Source organism: Strigops habroptila, chromosome 2, assembly GCF_004027225.2.
Source record: "Strigops habroptila isolate Jane chromosome 2, bStrHab1.2.pri, whole genome shotgun sequence".
Classification (NCBI taxonomy): Eukaryota; Metazoa; Chordata; class Aves; order Psittaciformes; family Psittacidae; genus Strigops; species Strigops habroptila.
Window position 1 is genome coordinate 29,534,115 of NC_044278.2, and position 23,580 is coordinate 29,557,694.

At 44.6% G+C, this 23,580-nt stretch overlaps 1 protein-coding gene across 1 annotated transcript in view; it reads left to right on the forward strand.

Moving 5' to 3' along the window:
• The first annotated feature begins 5,450 nt into the window (after nt 1–5,450).
• The window catches only part of CLIC6 (chloride intracellular channel 6), a 31,550-nt gene continuing 13,420 nt past the window's right edge, over nt 5,451–23,580 (forward strand). Inside the window, exon 1 of the mRNA XM_030477130.1 lies at nt 5,451–6,902. Coding sequence (XP_030332990.1) covers nt 5,541–6,902 — 1,362 coding nt within the window. The 5' untranslated portion in view covers nt 5,451–5,540. The remainder of the gene's footprint in view (nt 6,903–23,580) is intronic.

Here is a 23,580-nt window from a genome sequence, read left to right on the forward strand (position 1 = left end):
AAAAAAGCTTTTAGTTTAAGGACTAGCTTTCAGATGCATCAAGCAGATGAAATTCGGCTGAAGTTGGAGCATTTCATCTTTTTTGAAAACTTACGCCCCAAATTCCATGCCACAGCATGTGTCAGAAAATAGAGGGAGGGGAGGAATGATGAGGGTGACAATAATGAAATCACAGTTACTTAATAAGACCCAGATCCTGGTAAAGACTCTTAGCTTTAAACATATTGGTAATCCTATTGAATCATGTGCAAATCAAGATGGTCCTTTCAATAGTGTTGTGTGTACACCCTTCCCTAAGCAATGGTGCATGAGGTAGGGGATGGGAATGGTGGAAAGGCATTCGAAGTGATGGAGAGGAGAGAGTTCAGTGAAGCAATTTGATGGGGATTTCCCAAGCAGAATCAAAAGCCTGGGCGGAGGCCCAGAGTTGTCCAAAATGAGAGCAGGTCCAGAGTTCAAGCCAGATATACTGCTAACAACCAAGTGAGTGCCAAGCTGGCATTTTTTAGCTAGCAAGCAAGACAATACAAGGCTCCAGGACAGTCATCAGACTTTCTAGGACCTGGATGCTTCTGGGGCACTTTTAAAGTTAATTCCAAACCACTATTTTGTTGAATTAGACGTGATATTTGACAATAAAAACCCCTACATATGAGGTCTGTTTGTTATCTTGCCTGCAGCACATGGAGGACATTATTGCTTCATTAAAATAGTACTGCTAGCAAAAATAAAAGTAAAATATAAGAATAGGAAAGTCAAAGACTCTTTTGGAGAATGAACAGATTTGAAATACTTAAAATAGTTAGCAGTACAGAGTCTCTTTTTTTTTTTTTAAAAAAAAAGCTTTATTATTGATATTCTTCTATTTTTCCTACACACTGCAGAATGTTTCATTCAGAATTTAAGTACAGGCTGCTTTGGTGCCTGTGGCTTTGTAAGATGCCAGGAATTCAGGAAACCAAGTAACAAACTGAAGGAAGAGAAGGACTGGTAGTATCTGGCAAGAAGATGCATCTGCTCTCTCTGCTTTTTCAGCCTTGGTTAGAGGTAGCTTGGCTTTCTGTGCTTCCTAGCCCACCACCAGGCTATTCCCCCCTGGCATCCTTTCCCCATCCCTAGCAGACTGCCTCTAAGCAGCTGGGAAGGGAGCCAATTGCCCCTAAGCAGCTTAGTGCTGGGAAGCTCAGAACACTAAATACAGATGGCATCACACACCCACCACAACATGCATCATGCTGCTGTGATACTCAGCAAGGCATCTCTCCCTCTTAATTTGTTTGGGTAGGCTAAACACCCTTTTGACCATGAAGCAAGAGTGCCACACCAACTTCTTGACAGAAGTTTGAGAAACCAGGGGCTAACACAGCAAACATACATATATTTTGAAAGCAGTAAAAATTATAGCCCTCCAATACTATTTTTTCACTTGCAACTTTGTCTTTTCCATAGTTGAAACAACATTTTAAATAGAGGAATACAGAACTGGCAAATGTTAATATAGTTTTGGTCTAGGTCCTCATATTCTTTTAGGGGATAATGTTTTATACCACAAGTAATTTGTGGAAATTCCAGTTAAACCACCAGCTGCAAAAAAAATAATGCAGAAAAAAGTAATCAGGCTTTAGCCCACGTTTTGCTGACTGTCCATTTTCAAATTTCAGTCTGTAAGGGAATCACCTGGGATAGAATTCATCTCATATGAGTTTAGATGTGTTTAGCACAGACATCATCCCTCTGAGCCAATCACCCTCAGGTCTTTGTACAGTCAGTGTAGAGAAATAGGCACTTTTCTGTCAAGGGCCATCTGGTCTGCTTTAGACGTCTACCTGGGGATGAGAAGAATCATTTCACGGACTCTGCTCACTAGATCTCGGTTGGCCCCAGGGTTTGCACACATGAAGTTTGTACCTGTCTATGTTTACTCTGATAAATCCCTCCCTCCACCCCATGGAGGGGAACCCAATTAAATGCCCCCTGATTTCTGGCAGCTCTGCTCACCCCTATTTCCCACCGGCTTCAGTGCAAAATGGTAGTTACTCAGCATCTGGCAGAAACAAGCAGAATTCAAATGGTGTGCAGGCAGCTTTTGGCCTGGCGATATGTAGCTTCACTTCTGAAATGTGGCAAACCCTGGGAAGAGCAGATGCACATGCTAAATGAAACAGTACAACTTCAAGCAGAGCAGGCACCAGGGAACAGGCAGAGCAAGGTTCTGTGGGAGGCAGTGGCCTGCACAGGGAGGCAAAAAAAAGCCTTGCTGACTCCATTACCCCAGTTCTTTTAGGGCAAAGCATTAAATATTTGGCATCCGTGTGTTTGGCATGGCAGAGGACTGTGAACTGGAGTTGCAGAGGCATGAACAAGTGCCCCAGCCTGCTCCCTTTGCAGTGGGGCTGACCTGTCCCAGGATTTACGCAGGCTGGTGGGGAGGGCTTTCTCCGAGACCCTTGTAATTCCATAGGTATTTTTTCCTTACCTCAGGCTGCAAAAACTACAACCTGGATCTGCAACTTCTTGTATAACCAGGGAAGGAAAAGAAGTTACAATAATCCAAGCAAGTACAGCCTAATTGAGATATTCCCCAGGGATATAACTTGTTTGCTAACAGACTATAAAGGGATCTTCATGTTGTCCACTAATTTCTAACATCTGTGATATTTAATTACCTGCACTCATCTTTTAAATGAAGAAGATGTGCAGTAATCCTTCCTGAAGACAAACTGAGAAAATAGTATTTATTAGCTAAGGACCTATTTTAGAAACAGATGGGGTGTAAAGAGCTTGAAGGTAGTGTATGGGAGGATTGTGAAGCAGGAGAGATTAATTGTTAAGTAACTGAGATAGAGGGGAAGACTGCTGAATGCAGTGAGCACAGAACAACAGATATCCAAAGCTCTGGGATTTCACTGAGACAGATCCAATTTTAATGGTGCATTTCCAAAACTGCCTCTGCGAAACCACGATGCTGAAGAGTGACAAGGAGCAATGACGAGCTGACTGGTCAGCTCTCCTCTGAACTGTGCCTACCTCAACCCTCTTTACCCTGTCCTCTAGCTCTCAGACTTCCTACTTTGTCTCTCTTGATTGCACAGGGACCAGCAAGTTCACCAGCTAGAGCACTAGCTTTAACCTAGTGCCTGCACGTGTCGCTGCTAGGTCTCAACTCCAGCAGAATTCGAAAATGTCTGTTCTTATTCTTGAGGAAAAACACAGCAAGATCTGTTACAAACTAGTAATTGTTACTCCGGAAAAATGGTAATTGTATCAAATACTATACCTTAAACTTTTCTCTATCCTAAAAAGATAGTAACACCTTGTCCGTGACAGCTCCTGATCCTTTTCTGGTCTGCCTTAGTCAGATTTCCATGAGTATTTGAAGAGCTAATCTTGTGCTACACTTAAACATTGCCCAATGTTAATAATCAGACACTGTTTATCACTGAAATGTTTTTTTTACTGGCCTTGAAATCCTCACCTTGTTTCATGCTAAGAGCTACAGAGCAGGCAATAGGCAAATAAAGAAAAATAGGATACTGGTGTTACTGAATAAGCACTGCAATTAGAACCCTTCTGCAAGGGTTAGGACAAGTAAACCAATATTATCTATGTAGAAATAGAGATGGCTGACATGTGTCATTCTATCAATATCAGAACCTGTAAGAGACAAGTGAAATAATTGCCTTACAATGAGTCCAGTTGCAAGACCTCCATTGCCAGATGCTGAGCCTTCATTTCTAAATCTTCAAGAAGCATCTCTTTTGAACACGACTGCCCCTGTTCTGTTGTCTCACTGGCAATGCATCTCTGGGCAAGCATAAGTTCTATGAAAACTAGCTTCAGGATTGTTTATTTATTTGTCTGTTTATTTTTATCAGAGCAGGTATTTCACCTGATGGAATGATTTATTCTATAGTATTTCCCATCTCCTCTTGGTTTCATCTTCTTCCTTCCCACCCATTCCAAACTCGTGTGTTCAGTCTGTCTCTGCTCCTTCCGCTCTCAAATATAAAAAAGGGGGTTTATATAACATACATAAAAGTGTTCAACTGCATGTTTTTTAAATATGACACCTCACTCCTCTCAGCTAACTTTGCCATCCACTGTTGTCTCTGCACCTAGAAAACTATTTTCCATTCCAATAGCTTAAGTAATGCTTTCTCATAAATCGCTTCTGAGAAGAGTGGGACTAGAGCTGGCTGGATCTTTCTTACAAGCAAATCTACTGAAGCTTATCCTCACACCAGAACCTGCTGATTGTCCTTGTTTGTGTAAAAAGCCTCCAGAAGCCAGAAAAATTACCAGAAGTGTGAAAAGATGTGTGGAACAGAAGAAGGCCTGTGGGATAATCCTGAAGCTGCCTTACCCAAGCTACGAGTTAGCGCTTCATTCACACCAGTTGCCTGCGTTGCACAGAACGTGCTATTTCTCATCGCATTTAGATGCAAACTCTCACAGAGATGTATAGTGTTTCACTTGGTCACAGATGAAGAAAAGCTACTTAAAAGTATGCAAATCCAAGGGTTTTTTACACAGGATTTGGATGTTCCCTCTTACAACTTTTGCAAGTCGATAAGCATATTTTTCCTTCTTCGCAATGTTTGATGCAGCCTAAAGAGGCCTGGGAATATGCTTCAGATACTGCGTAGCTGCTGAGATGAGATATTGGTTCATCTGTATTTTTAAGAAACCCTGCAAGACTGCTGGGGCTCTGTCACTTTCAGTGCGTCAGCAGCAGCGGGGGGATTAGTGGTTCCCTTTGTAAACCTGGGTTTGAGGAATGGCGTCCGCTCCTTGTTCTGGTGGCCAGCAAGCCCTCAGCCCCTGGGTGGCTGTTGGTCCCACCTGCCAGCAGCTCAGGGCTTGCGGCTGGGGAGGGCAGCAGGGCGTCTGAGGGGCTGCAGGAGACGCTGTGCCTGTGGCTGTGAAAAACAGCGAGGGGGAAAAGCAAGGGCAGAAATAGGGGTTGGGGGGCTTTGGGGTGGAAGGCAAGGCACAGGCGGGCAGCAAGGTGCTTAGCAGGCATGTCAAGACCCGGTGGGGATGCTGGAGGGGAGCGCCGGGGAAGAGGACAAGCTTTTGGGGCACTCTTTGCAAAGGCTCCAGTCCCTCTGAGCGCCTGCAAGCAGCCGCCGGGTAGGCAGGAGATGGCCGAGAGGACGGAGGGCTGGCAGCGCTTGGTGCCACAGCGGTCGCGGTCGCGGTCACGGTCAGGCTCTCGCCCCTCCTCCCTTGCCAGCGATAGCCAAAATCAGCGAAGAGCTTTGCCGGGACGGAGAGGTGTGGGGCAAGGGACTCGCTGGCTTTGCCCTGTGTAGGGCAGGCGCGGCAGGAGGAGGAGCGCGGGCATCTGTGGCTGCCCCCCCTCCACACACGCAGCGGTCCCGGGGCCGGCCCTGCGCAGGCGCCGCTGACCCCCCGTCGGTGCCCGGTGCTGATCCCCGGCGGCAACTCCGCTGTTTCCCGTTCGTTCCCGCTCCTCCCGGCGGCCGGACGCGCCCGTGCCGCTGCACTCTCGGGTGGCGGCCGGTGGGAAGGCCGGCATGGCGGAGAGCCCGGGGCGGCCCGGCGCCCCGCCGCCGGAGGGGAGCGATGTCCCGCGGGAAGGAGGCGATGAGGAAGCGGCGGCCGGGGAGCCGCAGCCAGGGGTGTCCGCCGAGGGGGCGGCGGAGCCCCCGGACGGGTCCCCTCACGACGAGGCGCCGCGGCTGAGCGGGGTGGCGGTGGCTGGGCAGGAGGCGGCCGAGGCGGAGGTGGCCGCCGGGGGCAGCGGCGGGACGGGGAGCGGATACCCCGAGGGGGCGGCGGAGATGTCAGGGGAGCCGGGCGCGGAGCAGCAGCCTCCGGCGGGGGCTGAGCAGCGAGATCCCGGCGGGGGTAGCCCAGAGGGCGAGGGTCTGCCAGACGGCGAGCCGGTGGCGGCGGCCGCAAGGGTAGACGCGCCCGAGGGCTCCGCGCTGGCAAGGGCAGAACCTGAGGGCGCGGCGGTGACTCCGGTGGGGACGGAGCCCGAGGGGGCAGCCCCGGCAGGGACCGAGCCCAAGGAGGGAGCCTCCGCGGGGACCGAGACCGAGGAGGCAGCCTCGGCGGGAACGGAGCCCGAGGACCCGGCCATGGCCCCGGCGGGGACGGAGCCCGAAGAGGTAGAGGCAGCCCCAGCGGAGCCAGATCCCGAGGAAGCGGTGAGGAAGGCAGCTCCGACGGGGACAGACTCCGAGGAAGTGATGGTGACAGCCCTGGTAGGGACAGACCGCAAAGAGGCGGCGGGGCCAGACCCTGAGGAGGCGGTGAGGGAAGAAGCCCTGTCGGGGACAGACTCCGAGGAGACGGTGGCGGCAGCGCCGGCAGGGACAGACCCCGAGGAGGCGGTGAGCGAGGAAGCTCCGTCGGGGACAGAGCCCGAGGAGCCTGCGGCGACAGCTCCGGCGGGGACAGACCCCGAGGATGCGGTGCGGGAGGCAGACCCGTCCGAGTCAGACCCGAAGGATGCGGTGCGGGAAGCAGCCCTGGTGGGGTCAGACCTCGAGGAGGCGGCGGCCCCGGCGGGGTGCGAGGTGGCTCCCGATAGCGGCGGGGAAGCGGAGGTGGCGTTGCCGGCCGGAGGGGAGGCCGACGGCGGACGCCGGTCGTCGGTCGGCCCCGCCGGCGAGGATGGAGTGGAGGTGGCGGTGGCCGTGGCGGAAGCGAGGAGCGCGGCCCCGGGGGCAGGGGAAGGCGGCGCGGCGGGGCTGCGCAGCGGGTCCCCGGGCCCCGGGGGCGGCGAGTGGGACAGGGCAGGTCGGAGCCTTAACGGCGTGCGGGGCCGGGCGGAGGACGGGGAGAACGAGAGAGGTTCGCCTGCCGCCCTGGAGGAGGAAGAGGAAGATGAGGAGAAACAGGAACACGACATCTCCCTTTTCGTCAAGGTAAGGTGTAAGGGGCTGCTGGGGAAACCTGGGTGCGCGACCCTCGGCTCCTCCAGGAGCACCGGACAGCTCCTGTGATAAGTGGCATTTAAATCTGGCAGGCAGAAGTCCACCCTGGCAAAGGTGATTTGATTATTAACACCCGTAATAAATTTGCTGTTGGCTCCTCGTTCCTCCAGCAGGCGAGATGGGACAGGGCTTCCAGCATGGCGGTGGAAAGTCAGGCGTTACCCATCCCCTCGGCCCTGGGAGCTGGAGGGGCTGCTCAAGTACAGACCTGACCTGCAAGGTGGTCTCCCCCAGTTTCCCCTAATGGGCCCTGTGCTAGGTTATGTGAGGATTCTTCACGTTTAAATGGAAAGGGTATGCAGGGATCTCAGTTTTTGTGGACTCGGGGACGCTGCTTGTGCCCTCCTCACTGTGGGGCTGGGACCCAGGACAGGGGTACGAAGGTACCCAGCAGCATCTGTTTGGAATTGCTAGCTGCGACTTGTGACATGAGTTCTAAAGGGATTATAAGATCCTCAGAATGCAGTGAGAAGGGGGCTGAGGTGAAATAAACTGGAAAATACTATTTAAAACATGATACCGAGATTTTCCAAAATGACCTGTGGTTGACGTATAGATAATTGCCTCCAAGTTTGGCAAGACTGGATTCAGAGAGTCACTAAAATGCCCAGCAGTGTAGCACCGCTTGTAATTGTCCAGTTTGTGTATATTTGGGCAGAGAAGATTTAGGTTAGAGAGAAATGGACAAAGAAGAGAAAAATTTTAGTGGTCTTAAAACTAGTTTCTGGTATTTTATAGTATAGAGCTTTAGAGCTTCTGTCTAGCCTGTGCCTGGAATCCCACCAAAACCAGTGGGTCTTGGTGTGGTAACAGCATATTCATCCACAGAGATGAAATATCTGTTGTGAAATTTCTGTGTGTAGAAACCATCCTAAGGTATTATTCTTACCTCTTCTCTGACCTCTCTGGACTAAGTGTGGAGCAGGGTGAGAATTTTTTCTCAGTGTAGACCTAAAACTAAGGACCTAAAACTAGGGAAGAAGATGTTTGCACCTTCTGCACTCCAAGCTATACCTCTCATACAAGTACTGTACCTCCTGAGTTGACTGAAGCTGCTTCTGTAGCAGTTGGAATTAACCATGAAAGAAAAACTTATTGCCAGCCCTCTGGGTGAGGGGTGTTAGGGCTGAAGCAATGTTTATGCTGTGATGTATCCTACCTCAGAGCACACTCCTTTTTTTCAGTGCTGAGCCTCTTTTGAAGTATTGTTACTTGAAAAAGGCTGAGAATGCTCTGAGGCTTACACACAGTAGTGTCGGGTGTGCTGCCTGATGCCATACTGGAAAGATGAATGATAGTAATGGCTGATGTTGGTGAATGCTCCCCAGCTACTCCCCAGTTTAGGCAACTCCGTAGCACTCAGCCTGGAATGGGTTCTGTGGTCTAAAGGCAACTCTGTACATAATGTTGGTGTACAGTCGGTAGATGGTAACACAGGAGCCAAAATCTGATTTTGTGTCAGACAGCAGGAGCTATCACTGTTGAGCCTTGCAGAGGTGATTGATGGACTTTATGGCTCACAGATCAACAGCCACCTTTGCAGGGACACTTCTGTAACTTACTAAGTTCTTGTTGTATGCTCTTATATTTATCAGGGAATGCTGGAGAGTGGCAGAGGCCAAAGTCAGAAAGACTACATGTGCATTATCGCACTTGGGTGCATGCTTTATGGAATAGCAATGTGGCCAAATTCAGAGCTGTTGTGACTTTGTAGTCCCCAAATATTAGGATTAAGCACAGTTTTTGAAAGTATCAGTGAAGTAGTAAAGACAAAAGGAGCATTTTTTATGATTGACTTAGCATTAGTAACTTAAGAATGCCTAGAAAATAATACAGCTGCTTTTCTAATGATTTCAGGGGAGAAGTATTACAAAGCTTGAATATTTTACCTCACCTGGAGCTAGATTTTTTTTAGCTGAGACTGGTTTAGTTGAGATTGGATTAGTTTTCTAGGGTTTGGCACAAGTTTCTCCAATTTAATGGAAGAAAAAAATACCTACAGGACAGTATCTCCCCACCCACCAAAATGTTGCAGGCCACCGCGCTGGGAAACAAGAAGCACTTTTCTTTCCTGCTGTCAGGAAAGTTCATGTACATGCTGTTCTTGCTGTCATGTCGAGACACACTCGCTATCTTTCCATTCTTCTCTCAGCAGCAAGAAAAGGGGTATAAAAAGAGGGAGATTGGAAGTTCTCTGTGATGGCTTAAACTAGGTTTTAAAATCACATACATAATGGTGTGCTTAAATAGCTGCTGATGTATTTTGATGGGAAAAAGGGGGAGAGTGGATTCCAACATAGGAGAATGTGAACTCTGGGATTACTAAATGTTTGTATCTGACCACAGCATGTGGTCCACAGACATGTTGCTCCTTCCTGAGCCATTGCTAAAACTCAAGGATTAAGGAAGTGAGAAGGTGATCCAAACTGAATGCAAACATTTGTTTTCAGCCTGTGATGTTTCCCTTCCCATGAGTGTTTCTAATGGACGTGGTCACCCCTCTTAGGCTCCATGATATCACTACTCTATGTCTGCCTATTAGCTCTGATGTGCTTTCGAGATTTTGATACCCACCTCTGCTTTGCAAGTGCTGCTGACTTCTTGCACCCTTCTGCTGCCTTTCTCACAAGCACCTTCTGTGCTTCCTCTGTGCAGTTGGGGGCTTCCTTATAAATACATTATCCATCAGCTCCCTGACCTTCTTCAAACCTCTGTTTAAAACTCTAGCATTCTATAACACTGCTAGACCAGGGAAGTGATTAGGCTGTTTAAAATACTGAGATTGTTGCATGTCCTGTTCCTAATTTCTTTGCCATGCCTATTACTGTTCATTTCACCTGCCTATTGATTTTTGGCTTATTCATAAATGGTCAAGATGGGGGGGATTGCCTGTTGTCTGTGCCTGCATGCACAGTGCTAAAGACAGGGGGGCTGTGCCATGATTTGATAGCACAATACAAATACAGAAAAATTTTAGAAGTCCCATGATAAGAGAAAACTCACAAGAAAATAATACAGTAATAGTGATTGAATGATCCTTACAGTTTCCCTGCTAGGGAGCATTACACTAGACTTGGCTAATACTAAAGTACTTGGTAATAATGTTTTAAGAATAACAAACAGAAGCATGACCATCAGAAAGAAACTTTTAAGAAATAACTGTGTGATGAGTAGTGTTTCTTGTTTTAACTGTTGTTGATCAAGCTTGTTCTTCTTAGTGGGCTTGTTGTTTATTTTATGTTGGCATTTTTTTTCCTCTTCTGCTTCCTGCTGTGGTTCATTTAATTTTGCATATATGTGTTTGAACGTTGTGAATATCATGTCACCTCATGCCTACCTCTGTGTGGTGGGTGGCAAAGTTCCTTCTAGCTCCACAAGCATGGGTACCAGCGGCTGTGCTTTTAGGCTGATTTGTGTTGCTATGCAGTGCTATTTAGTTTGAACTTAGACATGCAGGGTCCAGTGTTGAGACCTCATGCTATTGAGATACTCTAGCACTGAGCAGGGTTAGTGGCATCTATGGGAGATAATATCCTTCTGGACCAGCAGCTCAATGCTAGATGGGCTAAACTAGGGCATGTCCAGAGACAGGAGACAACTGTGTTTGGGTGACTGAATTTAATGAAGCTGAACTACATGAGACTTTTTGGCTGTCAAGACAAAGCCATATCAGAATTTCTTCGAGATTTTCACTTAGGTGCTTACTTGGTTTCCATTTTCCCATGAAACCGTATCTATCATGTATTTCCTTTAGATAGTAATACTGGGTGTTTCTGGTGTTTCAAAGTCAAATGTTTGCAAAGGATATCATCCAGATATACTTTCCAATCAGTCTTTGGTAATACAACTAAGCATATCTGAGACCTTGGGTAGGACACCTTGTGGATGTTGAAGCTTGCTAGCTGGTCTTCTAAGGTCAATGGTATAGGTATGCTTTTCTTTTCCCTTATGTGGCAAAAGCCCTTTATTTGCCAGAAAACTTCAGTAAATGTCTCATTTATCTTACCATTTGAAGGAAGTGGAATTCTCACTAAAATTAGTTAGTTAATTTTAAGCGATTTAAATCTTAATGTAGGACTGAAGAGTTCATTTCTAAATTAAAAAAAAAAAAACAAAAAACAAAACAAACCCCAAAATCCCAAGAACCTAAACCTGAAAACAACAAAAAACCCCAATCAGAACCCCCAAAACAAATCAACCAAACCCCCCCCCACTCCTCCAAAAAAACCCAAAGAACCAAAAACCTCCAAGGTCACCTACCAATGAATTTTAAATTTTCTTACAGATAGAAAACTTAAACACCAGAATCACAACTGCAGATTTCATCATTCCAAAGATTTCTAGGGATAGTGATTTATCTGTAGTTGCTGAACACAGTCAGCTGAACAACCCAGCTTGAGCACAAGGCCTTCTCTGAGATTGCTTATCTTCCAAAACATTACTTGCTTAGTTTCTGGGTTAAAGAGTATACAGTAGAAGTTGACCATGAACCTAAGGAAATAGTTTTTATTCAACGAAAAGTAATAGGCTTTCATGACATATTTAGTTTCATGACATTCTTGGTCTCTAAATCAAAGTAGTTTCTTTTGATTCAAAGAGTTATTTCATTCCTACCAGGGGCTGAGGTTACTTTACTGAAACAGAATTTCCTTGCACCATTCCCGAGATGTGCTTGACTGATTTCACATACTTAGAGCCATGCTGAATTATCAAAAGTGCTAATAAATGAGAAAGCAAAAGCCTTGCTGTGAGTAGAGACAGGAATAACAAGTGTTTTCTTCTGTGCCTCCAAACACCACAGGTAACATATCCAACTTAAATGGTAATAGGTGTTTTATACTAGAGAACAAAAAAAGAATCTCCTTTTCTGTGACGTGATGAATCTGTGGTTTATACATATTTAAAGTATAAACTGAACTTTTGGGCTCCGAGTGCTGTAGGTAAAAAGTCCATGTGTAGCAGGAGCTCAGATCCTTGGAAAAAGCCTGTAATGCCCATTCAGTGGACTCTGTGCTGTACATGATGCTTAATGTAAATGTCTGCAGTAGGTATTTGTGCTTAATATCTTGATTTTTTGCTCACTGGTGCAATCAGTCTGTAAATCGGTTAGGTGAGTATGGTTTATAAGGAGAATAGCTGACGTCCTGTATCAAAATGCAAGTACACACATGCTTGTTGTCCTTTTTTACTGTAGGTTCACCATGGGAGCCTGGTGTTTAGATTATTTTGGGAGAGTGGAAAGTAAAAATTTCTATGCGCAGAGTCACACTAGCTCTGTGTTTGCGGATTAAAAGAGTTTTGGGGGAAAGTTTAGTTGTTGGATATTTATCCAAGCAAAGGGAGCTACCCAGAGCTTGCCAAAGGAGAGCATGTTAGATTAATGTGACGCTACTGAACACAATTTGCCATGAAATGAGCAGGGGACCATTTGATATGGTTTCAACAATGGTAGAAAACAGACAGCTTCTCTTTGCCCCCATTTCAACCAGTGCTGCTGCATTTCACTTTCTGTCAGAACCACACTGCATTTTCCTTGAGGAACACATCTGCTCCTTTCTCCTCACCCTCTGTTTTTATCCTTCTCAAGTTCCATTTTGCGTACCTTCTTTGTGAAAGCGGGACCTTTTCTCAGGTGCCACATCACTGCCACTAAAATCCTGTCACTTTTTTAAACATTGTTTCCAACAACCATTCTTTCGGCTGTTTTGTTTTACAGTTGTTTAAGAGACCTGTGTGCTTTTATAACTGAGTAGTCATGAAAATTACCCCAGAACAAAGGAAAAATAGTTCAGGAGAAAGCCCCTCCCCTGGAGCGGAGCAGGAGCACTGTGTAGGTTAGATGTGCTGAAACCAGAATCAAACCAAATCTGCTCAGGACTGAGCCTTATGAGGCTGCCCAGCAAAACCAGCGTGGCCCTGCTTTTCTGGCTGCTGGTTAATGACCTGTTTGTATGGTGATTTTGATTCTTTGATTACTTACAGCTGCACAAGAAGTACCAAATCAGCAGAGGTGTGTTTGTTCAAAGACATTTTGTGGTTCTGTTCCCAAGACTGTAGTACAAAGCAGGAAGCTGGCTTCTTTCCCATGGGTATTTGCCCTTTCTTAGCTAGTTTTTATTTTTTATTCAGATGGAATATGGCAATTTTGGGTTCCCTAATGCAGCTTAAGAGGAACTGGCATTACGAATTCCTTTCATAACTCTTCAGGTTATTGTGTGTGCTGGATGCACCTGCAGCAGTTTTTCTGGGGGCTGAGTACTCTTCCAGCAGTCTTCAGTAAAACTCTGCTTGGGAGACTTTGGTGTGAAAGGCAGCGATACCAAACTTTTTCTGAAAGAGCTATGCAAATTTTTTGAATGTGCAATCTTTTTCATTTTTACTTCTCATGCTTTCCTTTCCGGCCATTCAGGTTGTCACCTTTTTAATGCTTAAACTGCTACAAAGAAACAAGGATCCTTGGAACTGCTGACTACAGAGTAGCTTTGAAAATGACACCATAATTTGTTTTGCTGCTTTGCTCCAGGAGGGGTGCTTAACGGAGCAGTAGTGTGCTCTGTTTGTTTATGCCAGTGTCAGGTCTAACAACTGACAGGCCAAGTCCTGTTCCAGAAAGACACAAAGCAACAGATAGACATAAGTGATGAGAAATACAAAGTTGCATTTAATTTTGTGTGTGTGTGATCTAGTCATGCTTCTTGGAGTCATCTTTTTGCCCGTGCTTCGGGAGTCCTAAAACTGCATATGCCACAGGATTGTACAAGCCTTAAGCATCTACTTATTGTCAGTGTGATTGCAGGTCTCTGCAGGTTGAAGGCTTGTTTTAGTCAAAAGAAGTTCAGAAATAAAGTAAATATCTTCAAAGCTGCATTCCTAGACCTTTCCCCATCTTTATTTACTCTCAGCTCACAGCTTCAGTAAGGCACCACACCATGTGTTTTGCTTTAAACACAAGCTTAAAGTCACGTGCTACTTAAGCCGTTTGCTAAACAAGGGAGACTTTCCTGATTCAGTTGCAGGGCACAGCTTACATTTCTTGCTGGCTGAAACCAGCAGCAACTTCTGACGAGATGAGCCTGCTGCCCAAAATTCAACCGTACTGCCTCTGTTCCTTGAGGTTTGCCTGTGTTAAAAGGTTGATTTTACCTGTGATCATCAAAGACCAGGGCCAGGATGGAAGTTTTCTTTGTCTGCTTTCTGTCTCAGGTCCCTGGTTGTCTGAAGTGAACCTTCATTTCATAAATCCAGTTGCAGAGCTGCAGCCTTCTTCAGAAACATTGATGAATGCTGCATGAAGTGATTATCATGCAGTTGTGCCTGGGAATTTTCATGCTGTCTGTTTAATTTGAGACTTGATTCCTGGATGTATATAGATGGATAACAAACCAGTCTACAGGACTTACGGCATTCATGAATATAAAGCTTAAGTGTGTAGTGAATGATTTTCTGGGCAAGGGGAGGAAAGGGATTTAGCTAATTAATTAAAAAAGACAACTATACTATAATTAAATTATTAGTAAATTCAGGTGAAATTTTGCAAATGGTCTTCATGAAATAAGAGCTTTTTTTGAGGGAATATTACCTGTCAGTGTTAGGTTTAAATTCATTCACAAGGGGTTTAGGCACAGTTGCCAAAATGAAGGAGGCAGCAGTAGCTGCCCTGTACTTAAGATGTTGGATGTGGGTGACCGAGATTGTGATGTTACCTGGATCGTAAGTGGAAGATTAGTGTGCATCCCTCTCCCATGACGGTGCCATAGACACATAGAGTTATCCCTGCTCTCTCTTTGACACCATCAACATACAATAATTGCCTGCAAAGTGAGACAGCATCAGAAAGATAAAATGCAAAGAGCCAGGAATATCCAGCAACCTTATAGTTAGGCAATATATGGCTTATTTGCTGTTATGTCCCATTGTAGCAGTATGTAGATTTTTGATGGCATTCAGCAGCCTCTGGTTCCTGTGGATTTTGCAATTGCTTGTGGAATAAGAGATGTGTTACCCATGTGCTTTGAGAAACCAGAATGTGATAGGCATTAAAAAGATGAAAAGGTATCGTGTCCCCTTCCTAGCAAGGGTGTAACAAATCATGCCCAGTCCACTTGAGAATCTGGATTTTGATTTTATTAACATCCATAACAGTAAAGTTAAACCATTATTTGATGAATTTAAAAAGTCTATTTCTATTTATTAGATATCTTTAACCCTAACCCAATTTTTTCTTCCATGTTTTCTTCCATTTGAAATTGGTTCATTTCAGCACTTTGCTGCCCTGTTCATGGGAAGGATTAGGCAACCTTGTGATGGCTCCACTTTCACAAACAATTCTGCCTTTGTGAGCTCTGCACCTTGATGGGTACCAGCCAAGGTTAGCCATCCTAGGGCCTCTGTGTTTGGCCTTGCATATGGTCTCATATGAATCCATGCAAAATTATATTTATGTCCTTTTTTTAGAAGTTTAAATATTGTGAAGCAGAAGTGATGATGGAAATTATTACTATGACCACACTTTTTCAGATGCTTATCTCTAGTGAAGCCACTTTGAATTGGTGGCGAGTGTGTACTTTTAGCAAGAGGCAGACCTCTTCTCTTTAGAGGTAGTAAAGGGAGTAAGGTAGTGAAAGGAAATATTATACATATTTTGTGGAAGGGGAGGTGAAGGATGGAGAATGACTCCTGTGCCATCACTAACTCTATTCTCTGTGTTTCCCCTAAAAAATGTCCTATTGCTTCTTTTAAAAAGTAAAAAATTACGTGTTCTTTGGACGCTGCCCAAGTAGTGTAAGTAAATGCCATGTGAAGGTTAAATGATTATTTTCACACTCAGATAATAAAATGTCACACTGTGATAAGGACTTGTATGCATTTCCATTTGCTATGTCTGATTATTTACTGATAAAAGCTTGAACAATTTGAGTGACTCCGTTCCAGTTGCTTTCAATAATACCTGCCTTGTCAGCACCGAAGTGTTTTAATTCCTTCATAAAAATATTTAGCTTCTCAAAGCAAACAGCGGTAGCTTGTACAGCCTGCCACCGACCCCTCTGCTGGAGGCTTTCCCTGGGAAAAGGGTGCTCGTCACAGCCTCCTGACTGCGAGGAGCCTGGGGCTGGCACATCGGCCGGCTGCAGGGTGTGCCATGTGCAGGGAGGTGGTTATAGTGAAACCCCACAGGCAGGCAGAGGTGCCAAAGTGGCATCTCCCATCTTGTTTGTTTCCTCTTCATATGCTGAATTTTTAGCACATATGTGAGTATTCAAAATAGACTAGAAATATAATTGTTAAGAGTGAAGTGAACTACAGCAGGACTGGAGTTGCAGACGCATGCCCTTTTCCAAGTTATTCAAATGGGGTAGTTACAAAGAAGTTAAACATTTACTCAGATTTCAGAAAAATTCTAATTTGTGTCTTGGAGAATCATTGACTTTACCTGATAGTAATTTTTGAAATTATTTTTAAAAGCAATTACAGAACCTGGGTAGTTTCCTTTCCATAATGGTGGCAGATGAAACTTGAAATGGGATCCAAATATACCATAAAGACCTAAAGATTTTGGGGCCTGTGCTGCCTGCAGAAACAAACACTCTACCAACCCCTCAGCAAAACCATCAGCCTCCTTTTTGCCAGGAGCACTGCAGGTGCTCCCCAGGGGCTGAGACCACAGACAGTCCTTGTTTTGAGGAATATCAGTGTAATAGATGATAGGTTTGCAGCATGGTTCATGCAGTCTATATTTATTTAAAAACTGTATTGTAATTAGCAACACTGTGTATTCTATAGTTTCTCAAAGCCCGTGAGTAGAAGTGAGGTGGTGGGGAGAGCAGGAAGAAGAATAGCCTTGAATTTAAATTTACGTTAGGAAGGAATAGAGTTCAGTTCCCTTCTTTCTCAAGCTGATGGGGTTATGCTGGTACTTATGTCCAGTTTTTAACTGTTCTTTCAGGACATATCTTTGCCAGTTCCCACTGGATCTGGTAGGCTTTTTTATGTAATATTTTACCTGGTTATTTGAATTATGTTCTACGTGGACCAAAAAATCACAAAGTATTGGAGGAGAATCTTTCACCACTTGATTTAAACATCAGAATTTGGAATACCATTTGCAAATTGTTTTCTCAAGCCTTCAGTGACCAACTCCCTGCAGCAGTATAAAATAGATTATTTATTTGGGCATTTCTTATTTATTTACTTATTTGTTTACAACACAAATCACAGATATGCAGTTTTTGCATTTAGATTGAAACAGCATGTCTGTGTGTCACAGGTTAAGTATCATATGGTGAAGTATAAAACAGGATGTGTCACTGAAATGCCAGTTAATCTTTTTTTCCCAAACCTATGTGTTTGAGAATATAATGCTCTTTTGTTGAAGTAATTCCTTGTAAGAATTTAAAAAGGATATAAGATTTTTGTCTCCATGTAGAATGTTGGGCTGGCATCTTGCCATGTTATTAAATACGGATTAGAAATAGCACTGAGGTATTTAAACATAATTCTTGTAACAGGATAAATAGCTAATAGCATTTGGTTTGCTGCTTGTGTGCTTGTGACCTGGTAATGTTCCCATTAAAACAAACACAGACGGCCCAAGCTCTGTAGGCAGAATTCCCAGCAGAAGAAAATTTGGGTTTTGAACTAGTTGGTGTAAGATTAAAGCCAGTGATCTGTAACTGGACGGTGCTTCCCAGCTCAGATTTTCACCTGTGTTCAGTTAAAAGGCTCTTGGTTTCCTTAGACTACTGGCAGGTTTTTGAAAATAATCTTGAATCGTGAAGAATGGATAAGGATTAGGGGGAGTGATCTTTTTGAATACTGTGTATTTTTATTTATTAGCCAGCATATTTCTGTTGTGGTTAAAGTGGACGATGGTATTCCCTCTCCTCAATTGCAGGGGGAGAGGAGCTAGGGCACCTGTGCAGCCATTCCCCTTTGCCTCTCCTTAAAAACTTCTCTTCTGAATAAACCACTTGATTAATTTTTTGATTTTTTTTTTTTAATAAGCAATGGAGGTTTTGTCACATCTCACGTTAAAATAAACTGGATTCTGTTTTGGAGGAGCGGAAATGATTCTTTACATTACTTTGAAAAGTCTTGGTCACTGTGTGTGAGTAATACACATAATTCATTATCATTGCGTAATAAATAAGTAAACAAGTAGTGATGACTGAAAGTAATGCTATTTTGGGTGAGACACAAACCAAGTATAATTCATGCAATATGACAATTACTCGTGTAGAAGAATGATATCCATAAATTGGGCAAACCTAATTTAAACCATACTAAATTGTAGCTGAAGTTTTTCCAGTGGTTGCTAGACACACATTAATTTTCCTATTTATTTTTACATTTAATTTTTCTTGTCTTGCCTCTGTTCTCCTTGCTGTGCACAGTTCCTGGAAGCTTGCTCTTCAATGTCATCTAAGTAAGTCTTGTAAAATAACAGATAAGATATAATGCATTGATAATAATGGTGGGATAAAGTACTATTTGTTGAAATAATTTTCCAAGCTGTTTTAGGGAAAAAGTAAACTGTCACAAAGGGTTACTGTATTCATGTATTGTTGTTGGGGGATAGGCATCTAAAAAACCATAGAAAGGATGTTTACTTTGCCTTAAAGCGTTTAATATCTGGCCAAGGAAAGACTGTGTGACTGCTGCACTACAATCCAGAGATGTAAATCTGGGAAAATGCTGAGTTTTGCCCAGCTTTCTACCAGGGCTTGCTGGCCCCCTCCCTTGGTGCCCAACTAAATGAGAGCAGCACGGGAAGCACTGCAGGCCACTGCCCAGGTGGGCATCCCTGATTGGCAGGAGCACGGGGCAAGGATTTCCCCTCAAAGCCAAAGCAGCCCCAGGGGAGCCTCTTTCTGATGCCCCCCAAATGCTGGTGTTGCCACAGGAGCATCCGATTTCCTCTCCCCACAGCAGGAGGGGATCTGCTTGTGCAAGCAAGACAGCTCTGCTTGGCCAGGCCTTATTACTCAAACTATTTATTTATCATTTCAGAAAATGATGGTTGAGCTTGCAAAGCGGTGGATTCCTGGCTGCTGATTGCTTTTGCATGATTACCACATATTTACTGTGCTTTGGATGGCAGGTAGCTAGGTGCAAGCATCTTCTGTGTTTAGTTAGTTGCCTTCCCATCATGAGAGGCACCAATTGTTTTGCTCTGAAACCAGGCTCAGCACTGTGCCAGGTTATGCTAAATACTGTAGCTACCAGAGTGGCTTTATGTGTAGACCTGGTACAGGCAGCTGTAAGATATCTGAGAAAATAAACCTGTAATTTCCATTTTTCCTTTGTAATTTCCTTTGAGTTTAGCCATTTTTTTAAGTACACCTGTTGACTGCCTTTAGTTGCCCTGTAGAGACCCACAGCTATAGATGAGAATACCTGTGACCACGTGAAGGGCCCGGCCTAAGGCAGGCAACAGCAGTGTGTGTAAAATCACAGAATTGGTTTACTTTTCTGTAAGAGTGCATACACACATAAGTTTAATCTTCAACCTCTTAATGCAAATGAGAGTGAATATTAGTAAAACCTGCATGGCCAGCAGGTCGAGGGAGGTGATTTCTCCCCATTTACTCTGCTCTCGTGAGACCCCACCTGCAGTACTGTGTCCAGCTCTGGGGCACCTAACTCAAGAGGGACACGGACCTGCTCGAGCACGTCCAGAGGAGTTCACGAAGATGATCAGAGGGCTGGAGCACCTCTGCTGTGGAGACAGGCTGAGAGAGCTGGGCTTGTTCAGCCTGGAGAAGAGAAGGCTCCAGGGAGACCTTATAGCAGCCTTTCAGTACCTAAAGCGGCCTGCAAGAAATCTGGAGAGGGACTTTTTACAGGGGTGTATAGTCACAAGGCAAAGGGGAATGGCTTTAAACTGAAAGAGGGGAGATTTAGATTAGATATTAGGAAAAAAATCTTTACTATGAGGGTGATGAGGCCCTGGCATAGGTTGCCCCGAGAAGCTGTGGCTGCCCCATCTCTGGCAGGTTCAAGGCCAGGTTGGACAGGGCTTTGAGCAACCTGGTCTAGTGGGAGGTGTCCTTGCCCATGGAAGGAGGATTGGAACCAGATGATGTTTAAGGTCTCTTCCAACCCTAAGCATTCTGTGATTCTGTGAACCATAGCCTCTATAAATGTATTACAAGACATTGCACATCTTAATTTTCACCCTCAGTCTCCTGTGTTTTGTTCATTTTACAGAATTATCATTTAATGATTCTTTTATTTATAATTTTTGTCAGAAGTGGAAGGGCAGGGTGCAGGGAGACCCACTGGTCAGCAGAAGTACTGGACAGACTGTGCCATGGAAATCAAAAGTAAACAGATTTCATCTAAGTGAGAGGAGTGAGTTTGAGCCTTTTGTTTCTCATTATTTATAAAGTAACTGGACAAAGGTAAAAAGTTTATTGCCACAAAGTTACTTCTTAATGAAGGAAAATTTCTTCCTATGCATCAAAAGCATTTAATTGCTTACTAAGTAATTAAGTTAATTTCAGGAATAATTACTTACCCAGTAGACCGTAAGTACATAATGCAGCGAAAGTTAGAATAAAGGAGGCTTTTTCTGCTCTGAAATGGCTGTTGGCATGTAGGGGAGAGAGAGGCCTGAAACCAGAGGAAATTACAGCTTCAGAGTTCTTTACCTTTCTGTCATCTAAAGAGGATTAGAATTGCCAGATGTATATAACCCCTTTAAGCTGTGACCACTGCTCACTACATAAAAACAGGGTCAAGGGAAATATCCCATAAAGAAACTCCAACACGCTGTTAATCCTTCAGCGTGAACTGAGGACCAAGAGCATTTGAAGAACCATTTCTAGCAAAGAGCCCTACTGAACATTTGAATTATGAAATCTAATGAAACAAAATAATCATAGTAAGTTAATGCAAACACTGCATGAAAGAAAGTATAGTGTAATTTTGGAAACCTAACAGAATGAGAAAAGTCTTAATAATGAAATTGTTAGAAGATGTTATGAAATGCTAATGGGTGGCCAGGCCAGGAGGCATAAATCTTTCCCAAGCTTCAGATGTTAAAATATGAGGTAGCAAGTGTTTCATTATTTCTGCAGGTGGAAGCTCAGCCTGAACCCACCGTCAGTGCCAGAAGAATCCTAAATTGCCTAAATTATCATCCTGTTTGTAGGTAGAATCAGCCTTTAGCTTACTACTTATAATCTGTGGTCATGCAAAAACCAGATTAATGGTGTTCTGTGGTCAGTTGAAGATGTGCAGGTGAAAAGTTAATTCCTTTTACCGCCTTGCACCTATACTTGTTTCCTTTCATTGTCTTTCTGTCGTGGTTTGAGCCCAGCCGGTAACTCAGAACCACACAGCCGCTCACTCACTCCCCCTCTTCCTCCCCCCGCTCCCGGAGGGATGGGGAGGAGAATCGGAAGAATGTAACTCCCACGGGTTGGGATAAGAGCAGTCCCGCAACTAAGGTATAATACAAACCACTACTGCTACCACCAATGATAATAATGATTAGTGAAATAACAAGGGGAGAGGATACAATTGCTCACCACCCGCCGACCGATACCCAGCCCGACCCGAGCAGTGATCTGGGCCTTCCGGGTAACTCCCCCCGGTTTATATACTGGGCATGACGCGCCATGGTATGGAATACCCCTTTGGCTAGTTTGGGTCAGGTGTCCTGTCTCTGCTTCCTCCCAGCTTCCCCTCCTCCCTGGCAAAGCACGAGACTGAGAAAGTCCTTGGTTGGAATAAACATTACTTAGCAACAACTAAAAACATCGGTGTTATCAGCGTTGTTCCCAGGCTGAAAGTTAAAAACCACAGCACTGCACCAGCTACTAAGAAGGATAAAAATGACTGCTATAGCTGAACCCAGGACACTTTCCCTTGGCATCTCTTTGGCCTAGCTTTGTCTAAAAGACTTAATCTCCACAGTGTTTTGTAAAAAGACTTCTAAAAATCCTTTGGCATTCCCACATTCCAACTAATGCCATACATATAAGTTTTCTGTTTGTTTTTTAAGTTAGGAGCAGTCTTTCCATTCATATTTGCACAGTATTTGCAAATACATATTTATATGTATTTGTACAGTACTTAATTTCTAGTGTCTAGATGCTTCTATAATGGTCTACATTTCCTTGTATCCCTGAGTTAAAAAAGGCAAACAGGGCTAAGAAATCCTTCTGTCTGAGGATCCCAGCCACATCTTTTCCGTAGGTTTGCATTTGCATCAGTTTGGCAGCTGCTCGATGTCCTGGAGCTCCACATCCTGACAGCATTTTAAAGCAGGACTCCTAAGATCTCATCTTTGTAACCTGTTTTGTAGATGGCTATTAACATCTGATGGGTACAAACAACTGCGGATGGGTTTCAGCACCCAGAGCAGCCTCCTGATGTCCAGTCCACGCACTCAGTGACAGCCCTGTCTGAAAGTTATCACTCATTGTCATCAACCATTTTTCCAATATCTTAACTCAGAGTTATCAGTTTGTGGGGTATTCACTCTGTTCCAAAAAGCATTGGAGGTACTGCCACTGTTCTTGATTTCTGGGTTGCAGACTCCATCTGCAGGTCTGGTTGTTATCATTAGATAGTTCTCCAGCACCTCTCTCACTGAAACTTGCCCTTATGTTTTGCTGAAATGCCAGACAGGGCATCCGAGGCTCCCTCCTGGACCAGTGTGCATTTCCATTTTTGTGAAGGGGAGGAAGAGAACAGGAAAGCCAGCATACCCAGTGATTTGAACCACTTCCAGTTACCCTGGTGCTCTAGAAGACATGTGCTTCTCAGTTAATCACATTCTGTTCTGTGCAGTGGGACTCTGCACTGCTGCCTGTCCCTGTAGCACACAGCATCCATTGACCAGGATGGAGAGGGTTCATGTTTCTGTAACAAAACCAGGCTCTTCCCTCCGGCTTAGTAGCAGGTCATGGTCAAGCCAAGTGCACACTAATTGAGTTGCTGGTTCCTCCCCCAGGTTTCCTTCCTGCAGTTGTGCCTGCAGCTGTCTCCAGGTTTTGTGCAGCTTGCTAATCTGGGCACCTACCCTTTTTTAACACGTCCTCCTCCCAAAGCACCTCAATTTGCAGACGGGATCACTGAGGTGTAAAGTCAACTGGTGCTCTACTTTGTCATTTCTCCTCCCCTACTGAGCGCACAGGACTTATGACGAGTCTGCTTTATTCTAACAACAAAATTAAATCCACTTGAGTGGATAACTAGCTGCACTTCAGGTTGTCATTCAAGCGGATATTTAGCAGATACGAAACTTAAAGGATCCGTCCTTTCCTTTGCAGTTGGTGAACTAACTTGTTTAAAAGTTGCAAGCACACTAAATGCATTGGCTGATTGTGACTTCAATGAGAGGTGGGAGAAAGGGGGGAAAGTGGAAGACATCTAGAGATCCCAGGGTCCATTTTTCAGCTGACCATCCAGATTACTAATTTTTCATGCCCTGTAAGATCTATTGCAACACGTTGGCATGATTTTATTTGGATAGGTGGTCATGGGGATCCTTTCAGCCTTGCACTGAGTGATCTCACTTCTGAGACTGTCTCTTGAACCACCCAAACACATGCTTGAGGAGGGGTGTACAGAGTGAGAACTGTGATGTAGCTGAAGGCTG